This window comes from Salvelinus fontinalis, chromosome 39, assembly GCF_029448725.1.
Source record: "Salvelinus fontinalis isolate EN_2023a chromosome 39, ASM2944872v1, whole genome shotgun sequence".
Taxonomy (NCBI): Eukaryota; Metazoa; Chordata; class Actinopteri; order Salmoniformes; family Salmonidae; genus Salvelinus; species Salvelinus fontinalis.
Genome location: NC_074703.1, coordinates 26,632,490 through 26,640,937, shown reverse-complemented (window position 1 = coordinate 26,640,937; position 8,448 = coordinate 26,632,490). Strand labels below are relative to the sequence as shown.

Genomic DNA, 8,448 nt, shown 5'->3' with positions numbered 1-8,448 from the left:
CAAAGGGCATGCACAAGTGCTGAGTGGTGCGGTTATAGAGTCGTCTCCTTTTTGGCAGCCCCCCCCCCATTCGGATGAGTAGAAATGGCACTGTCATCCACATTTTCCACCCCCTGTAGTATAAATGAGTTAGCTTAATGGAGAGAGGCAGGGAGACACGTGTGTTGTCGCGCCACGGATGGCAGTTTGTCTCAGTCTGAACGCTGACGGTGAAATATTATTCTCAGAACAGCAACAGCTTCTACATTTAGCCCAGGAAATAGGGGTGAGAAGTTCACAGGCTGTTAGCATGGAAGGGTTGAGACAGGCAACACTACACACAGCTATTGAACACACATCTGCTGCTGATTTAAATGGCACATTTTCTCCCCGCAAGCTGTTTCTATTCGCTACATAGCAGGAAATCACACGAGGTGCTGTTCATTTGAAATGGAATGTATATTTCACAAGTATGAAAATAGCTATCACATCAAAATAAGAACCCAACTGAATAACAGTAACTTTGTAAAAAAGGACATGAAGATTAAGGTGAGGACAACACTGACACACCCGGGGGTGGTGTGAGGGGGCAACTACAGTCTCAGCATAGCTTCCTCAGGAAAGATGGTGATGCATTTTCAGCCTAATGACCTGCTCTTGGCAAACCTGGTTGAAAATAAGTCCTTTCAGACATTTTTGCCATTGAAATGATGTATTTTCAACCAGTTTTGCTCACTAGGATACCTTTCTATCAGTTGCCACTGAACAGGACTGCAGTTTCTAATCTGTACAGATTTAAGACTCCCAAAAGAATATGCAGCGTTGACACATGTTGCTTCCTAACGGCGAACCGTATTCCATAGTTGTAATGCAAATGTAACATGGGCGCCATATCTGGCACGAGGATAATCACAAAAAGTGAGATTTATGGAGAAATCAAACAAATAACAGATTTGTCAACTTTTCCTTCATCATTGGAGCATCCTGTCATTTTTACAGTCAACTACACTTGGGAGGAAAATGTAACTATAGCGTATAAGTCTTTGGCTCAATAAAAGAATGAGGATGTGTATCATGGCATGTTTGTACAACAGGATGTGCTACTCACAACTTAAGAAATAATGGAAGTGAAAGGACTATAGTACATCCTTAAAGGTGTAACACAATCAACCATCCCACCTGGATCACAGATACTGAGGCTTACTTCCAACCATATCAAACCATTATACTGTGCTACGGAATCTCCAAGCATAGCTTTCAGTTTCAACTCCAGCAACAACCACACTGTACATTAGTCAATGACCCTGTTAAGACAAAACAGATATACACAATCTAATAAATAAGGGGTGGCAGAGAATCGCCCGTTAGAATACAGCTGTTTTCACTCGTGCTGTAGCAGAGGCCTAAGCTTTGTCCATCAGTGTCCATCTTTCTCAGATAAAGAGTCTCTAATGAAAAATAGGCTGCTGCTGCTGTCGGGACCGAACAACAGTTCCATTAAGAGATGTTTTCTGCAGGGTGTGATGCTCCTTTTGTGAGGCCGGGCAGATGCAGCCGGAGTCCATAGATCCCTCCTCTGAATGTCCAATTAACCTGCGGATACAATAAATTAGACCATCTCAGAGGTGGCAGTGCGTGACACGATAAGAGGAATCTCCGTAGGCTACACCTGAACATAAATAGAGTGGCTTTCTTGAGCTGCCTTTAAACACGCAGCCCTATTCTGATCTTTTGTCCAGTTAATGGAAAAAGATGAGAATTGGTCTGCCTGTGTAAACGCAGACTAATGGCTCCTAAGAATGTTTAGAATACTTATTTTTACGCACAATTAAGTGCCGATGGTAACTGGACCATAATATGCCTACCAATAATAATGAATAATAGCCTAATAATAGTGAATAATAAAACATTAAAACGTAATTAGGCAAAAAGTAAAGACCTAGAATATTTGCAGGCTCTCTTTGTTGCAATGGCAAATGTAGCGTATTTTTTATGTAAGAGACTGTAATTTGAGGAGGCTACAAGCATCTGGAACAATGCATGCTTATTTAACAGCATCAAAGCTTCCCCTGCCGACATCGCCGCGCGTAAACCCATGTTTATGGGGTAGGTGAGCCTTATATCCTGAGCCTTGTGTCAAATATCAAACGTTGCCGGGGAATGTATATCCAAACAATTTCCCCGCAGAGGATTTCCACTTCTAAGGGGCTACGTAGTAATTAGTAATCAAGCCTGCTAAGACCTCTCTCGGATGTCTTACCGCATGTCGAATATCCGAGGCGCAGGTCACGCAACGTTTGGTGAGCTCCGAATAATTTTCTGTCCCGGGAGCTGAACAACGAGGAGCTGCTGTTTCTGTCTGGTCGACTTCACCGCCAGGATGGCCTGCCTATTTTTGTATTGCACCATCTGCAAAGTTATCTCGGCGTTCCATCCCTCGTCCTGTGGACACCTGAAATCGATCTCCTTGCCCTCCGACATGACCACGGTGAAGTAGATGTATTTCCCTTTCCTCTCGACGCAGTCCACAGTTTTCATGTTGGAGAAGTGCAGCTCCTTGACTTTGCCAGTGTCTCCGCCGCCGTGGTGGTTGTAATGGTGCGGGTGGTCGTGCTGCTTCGGCGGGTGAAGCAAAACCCCGTCCTCCGTGAGGACGCAGTGCTTCTTCTTCCACAGCTGCAGCAAACCGTCGCTTCGCTTCTCCAGAAGCCCCTCTTTCAGCACCTTGCCGCCGTTCTCCAGCATCTTGAGAAAACGCCCCAATTTCCTCAGCAAATGCAAACACTTCTTCTTCTCCTTGCCCGTAGAGGTAAAGGCATCGGATGCTGAACTGGTCACTGCAGTGAGTGGGTTACTATGTGCTGTGGAACTCGTGGATGTGTGTGCAGGGTATTTGGTACTAGTCCGTCGGCAGCGGTCGCTGGTGTGACTGATACGCACAGTTTGATTGGGGTTTTCTCGAGCTTGTGGACCGCCCCCTGAGTGACATCCAGCGGAAAGAGGACTCATATGTCAGAGGGCCTCTCCAGCACAGTGCAGCGAGGATCAATGTTATATTGGTAGTATTTTGGAAATCAAATGGGCCTATACAATTGAATTAAGAACTCAAGGCGAGTGAATTTCTTGAGTCAAGTATACAATGCCTTCAGAAAGTTCTCACACCCCTTGACCTATTCCACATGTTGTGTTACAGCCCGGATTCAAAATGGATTCAATTGTTATTTTTTTCCTCACCCATCTCCACACAATACCCCATATTTACAAAGTAAAAACATGTTTTTAATTTTAGCAAATGTATTGATACATTTATTGATAATGAAATACAGAAATATTGCATTTACATAAGTATTCACACCCCTGAGTCAATACTTTGTAATGCAGAAGCACTTTTGGTGGCGATTCCAGATTTGAGTCCTCTTGCGTATGTCTGTACCAGCTTTGCACATCTGGATTTGGGGATTTTCTCCCATTCTTCCTTGCAGATTTTCACAAGCTCTTAAACTAGATGGGGGGGTGAACAGCAATCTTCAAGTCTTTCCACAGATTTTCAATGGGAATCAAGTCTAGGCCACTCAAGGACTTTCACATTGTTGTTCTGAAGTCGTTCCAGCACTGTTTTGGCTGTATGCTTGGGGTCACTGTCCTGTTGGAACGTAAATCTTCCCAGTCTAAGGTGGTTTGAAGCAGGTTCTCATCAAGGATTTGCCTGAATTTGTCTCCATTCATTGTCCCCTCTATCCTTGCCAGTCTCCCAGGCCCTGCCACTGAAAAGCATCCCCATAACATGATGCTGCCACCACCATGCTTCACAGTAGGGATGGTGTTAGAAGGGTGATGAGCTGTGTCTGGTTTTCTATAGACATAGTGCTTTGCATCAGGCCAAAGAAATTACATTTTTGTCTCATCTGACCACAATCTTTTGCCTTACTATTTCAGTCTTTCACATGCCTTTCTGCAAACTCCAGGCATGCTGTCATGTGCCTTTTTCTCAGGAGTGGCTTCCGTCTGGCTACTCTCCCAAAAAAGCACAGATTGGTGAAGTGCTGTAGAGACTGTTGTCCTTCTGGCTGGTTCTCCCATCTCAGCTAAGGAACTCTGTCAGAGCGGTCATTGGGTTTTTGGTCACCTCCCTGACCAAGGTCTTTCTTGCCCGGTTGCTCAGTTTGGTCGGACAGCCAGCTCTAGGCAGGCTGGGTAGTTCCATATTTTTTTTATTTCCTAATTATGGACACCACTGTGCTCTTAGAAACATTCAACACTGTAGAAATAGTTTTATACTCTTCCCCAGATATATTCCTCATTACAATTCTATCTCAGAGATCTACAGACAGTTCCTTGGACTTCATGGTATAGTTTCTGCTCTGATATGCACTGTCAACTGTGGGGCCTTATATAGACAGGTGTGTTTCAGGTTTCTTTCTAAATCATGTCCAAACTATTTAATTGGCCACAGGTGAACTCCAATCAAGTTGTAGTGACATCTCAAGGATGATCAAAGGAAATTGGATGCACCTGAGCTCAATTTAGTGTCATAGCAAAGGAGCGTGAATACTTAAGTAAATTCAATATTTCTGTATTTCATTTTCAATACAATTGCAAAAATTTCTACAATTTTTTTTCACTTTGTCATTATGGGATATTGTGTAGATGGGTGAGAGAGAGAAACTATTTAATCCACTTTGAATTCAGGCTAACAGGAAATGTGGAATAAGTCAAGTGGTATGAATACTTTCTGAAGGCAAGAAGTAGCATAATGTATTTGTGACATGTTTCATACAACCTGTAGAACGCTTGGCTCTCACCTCTCCACTAGAATACAACCTGTAGAACGCTTGGCTCTCACCTCTCCACTAGAATACAACCTGTAGAAAGCTTGGCTCTCACCTCTCCACTAGAATACAACCTGTAGAACGCTTGGCTCTCACCTCTCCACTAGAATACAACCTGTAGAACGCTTGGCTCTAACCTCTCCACTAGAATACAACCTGTAGAACGCTTGGCTCTCACCTCTCCACTAGAATACAACCTGTAGAACGCTTGGCTCTCACCTCTCCACTAGAATACAACCTGTAGAACGCTTGGCTCTCACCTCTCCACTAGAATACAACCTGTAGAACGCTTGGCTCTAACCTCTCCACTAGAATACAACCTGTAGAACGCTTGGCTCTCACCTCTCCACTAGAATACAACCTGTAGAACGCTTGGCTCTCACCTCTCCACTAGAATACAACCTGTAGAACGCTTGGCTCTCACCTCTCCACTAGAATACAACCTGTAGAACGCTTGGCTCTCACCTCTCCACTAGAATACAACCTGTAGAACGCTTGGCTCTCACCTCTCCACTAGAATACAACCTGTAGAACGCTTTGGCTCTCACCTCTCCACTAGAATACAACCTGTAGAACGCTTGGCTCTCACCTCTCCACTAGAATACAACCTGTAGAACGCTTGGCTCTCACCTCTCCACTAGAATACAACCTGTAGAACGCTTGGCTCTCATCTCTCCACTAGAATACAACCTGTAGAACGCTTGGCTCTCACCTCTCCACTAGAATACAACCTGTAGAACGCTTGGCTCTCACCTCTCCACTAGAATACAACCTGTAGAACGCTTGGCTCTCATCTCTCCACTAGAATACAACCTGTAGAACGCTTGGCTCTCACCTCTCCACTAGAATACAACCTGTAGAACGCTTGGCTCTCACCTCTCCACTAGAATACAACCTGTAGAACGCTTGGCTCTCACCTCTCCACTAGAATACAACCTGTAGAATGCTTGGCTCTCACCTCTCACCTCTCCACTAGAATACAACCTGTAGAATGCTTGGCTCTCACCTCTCACCTCTCCACTAGAATACAACCTGTAGAACGCTTGGCTCTCACCTCTCACCTCTCCACTAGAATACAACCTGTAGAACGCTTGGCTCTCACCTCTCCACTAGAATACAACCTGTAGAACGCTTGGCTCTCACCTCTCCACTAGAATACAACCTGTAGAACGCTTGGCTCTCATCTCTCCACTAGAATACAACCTGTAGAACGCTTGGCTCTCACCTCTCCACTAGAATACAACCTGTAGAACGCTTGGCTCTCACCTCTCCACTAGAATACAACCTGTAGAACGCTTTGGCTCTCATCTCTCCACTAGAATACAACCTGTAGAACGCTTGGCTCTCACCTCTCCACTAGAATACAACCTGTAGAACGCTTGGCTCTCACCTCTCACCTCTCCACTAGAATACAACCTGTAGAACGCTTGGCTCTCATCTCTCCACTAGAATACAACCTGTAGAACGCTTGGCTCTCACCTCTCCACTAGAATACAACCTGTAGAACGCTTTGGCTCTCATCTCTCCACTAGAATACAACCTGTAGAACGCTTGGCTCTCACCTCTCCACTAGAATACAACCTGTAGAATGCTTGGCTCTCACCTCTCCACTAGAATACAACCTGTAGAACGCTTGGCTCTCACCTCTCCACTAGAATACAACCTGTAGAACGCTTGGCTCTCACCTCTCCACTAGAATACAACCTGTAGAACGCTTGGCTCTCACCTCTCCACTAGAATACAACCTGTAGAACGCTTGGCTCTCACCTCTCCACTAGAATACAACCTGTAGAACGCTTGGCTCTCACCTCTCACCTCTCCACTAGAATACAACCTGTAGAACGCTTGGCTCTCACCTCTCCACTAGAATACAACCTGTAGAACGCTTGGCTCTCATCTCTCCACTAGAATACAACCTGTAGAATGCTTGGCTCTCACCTCTCCACTAGAATACAACCTGTAGAACGCTTGGCTCTCACCTCTCCACTAGAATACAACCTGTAGAACGCTTGGCTCTCATCTCTCCACTAGAATACAACCTGTAGAACGCTTGGCTCTCATCTCTCCACTAGAATACAACCTGTAGAACGCTTGGCTCTCACCTCTCCACTAGAATACAACCTGTAGAACGCTTGGCTCTCATCTCTCCACTAGAATACAACCTGTAGAACGCTTGGCTCTCACCTCTCACCTCTCCACTAGAATACAACCTGTAGAACGCTTGGCTCTCACCTCTCCACTAGAATACAACCTGTAGAACGCTTGGCTCTCATCTCTCCACTAGAATACAACCTGTAGAACGCTTGGCTCTCATCTCTCCACTAGAATACAACCTGTAGAAAGCTTGGCTCTCACCTCTCACCTCTCCACTAGAATACAACCTGTAGAACGCTTGGCTCTCACCTCTCCACTAGAATACAACCTGTAGAACGCTTGGCTCTCATCTCTCCACTAGAATACAACCTGTAGAACGCTTGGCTCTCATCTCTCCACTAGAATACAACCTGTAGAAAGCTTGGCTCTCACCTCTCACCTCTCCACTAGAATACAACCTGTAGAACGCTTGGCTCTCACCTCTCCACTAGAATACAACCTGTAGAAAGCTTGGCTCTCACCTCTCCACTAGAATACAACCTGTAGAACGCTTGGCTCTCATCTCTCCACTAGAATACAATAAATGGGCACTTCCGTTGAGCTGTCATCTGGCCTTTAATTTCAGTGGTGAGACCTTAGATACTGTGTATATGTATTTGTGCTGAACAAAAATATAAACACAAAATGTAGTGTCTGTCCTATGTTTCATGAGCTGAAATAAAAGAACCCAGAAATGTTCCATACTCACAAAAGGCTGATTTCTCTCAACTGTTGTGCACAAATTTGTTTACATCCCTGCTAGTGAACATCTCTCCTTTGCCAAGATAATAAATTCACCTGACAGGTGTAGCATATCAAGAAGCTGATTAAAGAGCATGATCATTACACAGGTGCACCTTGTGCTGGGGACAATAAAAGGTCACCAAAATGTGCAGTTCTGTCACACAGCACACTGCCACAGATGCCTCAAGTTGAGGGAGCGTGCAATTGTCATGCTGACTGCATGAATGTCCAACAGAGCTGTTGCCAGAGAACTTAATGTCCATTTCTCTACCATAAGCCGCCTCCGTCGTCATTTTAGAGAATTTGGCAGTACGTCCAACTAGCCTCACAGACGTTGTGTAACCACGCCAGCCCAGGACCTGCACATCCGGCTTCTTCACCTGCGGGATCGTCTGAGGGAAGGGGGTGCTGAGGAGTATTTATGTCTGAAATAAATCCCCTTTGTGGGGGAAACTCATTCTGATTGTCTGGGATTGGCTCGCCTGTGGGTGGTCCAATACCCCCCCAGGCCCACCCATGACTGCACCCCTGCCCAGCCATGTGAGATCCATAGATTAGGACCTAATGACTATTTCAATTGACTGATTTCCTATGAACTATAACTCAGTAAAATTGTTGCATATATATTTTTGTTCAATATACAGAGTATATGAAACATGAACACCTGCTCTTTCCATGACAGACTGACCAGATGAAAGCTATGATCCCTTATTGATGTCACTTAAATCAGTGTAGATTAAGGGGAGGACACAGGCAAAAATAT

At 45.0% G+C, this 8,448-nt stretch overlaps 1 protein-coding gene across 1 annotated transcript; it reads right to left on the bottom strand.

The window, feature by feature from the left end:
• Positions 1 to 419: 419 nt before the first annotated feature.
• Positions 420 to 3,003, bottom strand: phlda1 (pleckstrin homology-like domain, family A, member 1). Its single transcript, XM_055905980.1, has 2 exons — positions 2,240 to 3,003; positions 420 to 1,572 (listed from the first exon to the last, which is right to left on the bottom strand). The coding sequence occupies exon 1, from the start codon at positions 2,986 to 2,988 to the stop codon at positions 2,266 to 2,268; it is 723 nt and encodes a 240-aa protein (XP_055761955.1). The 5' UTR covers positions 2,989 to 3,003; the 3' UTR covers positions 420 to 1,572; positions 2,240 to 2,265.
• Between the last annotated feature and the right edge of the window lie 5,445 nt (positions 3,004 to 8,448).

What these genes read in the sequence shown, in the direction of transcription:
- phlda1 (XM_055905980.1), bottom strand. Translation starts at nt 2,988, where the DNA reads ATGAGTCCTCTTTCCGCTGGATGTCACTCAGGGGGCGGTCCACAAGCT.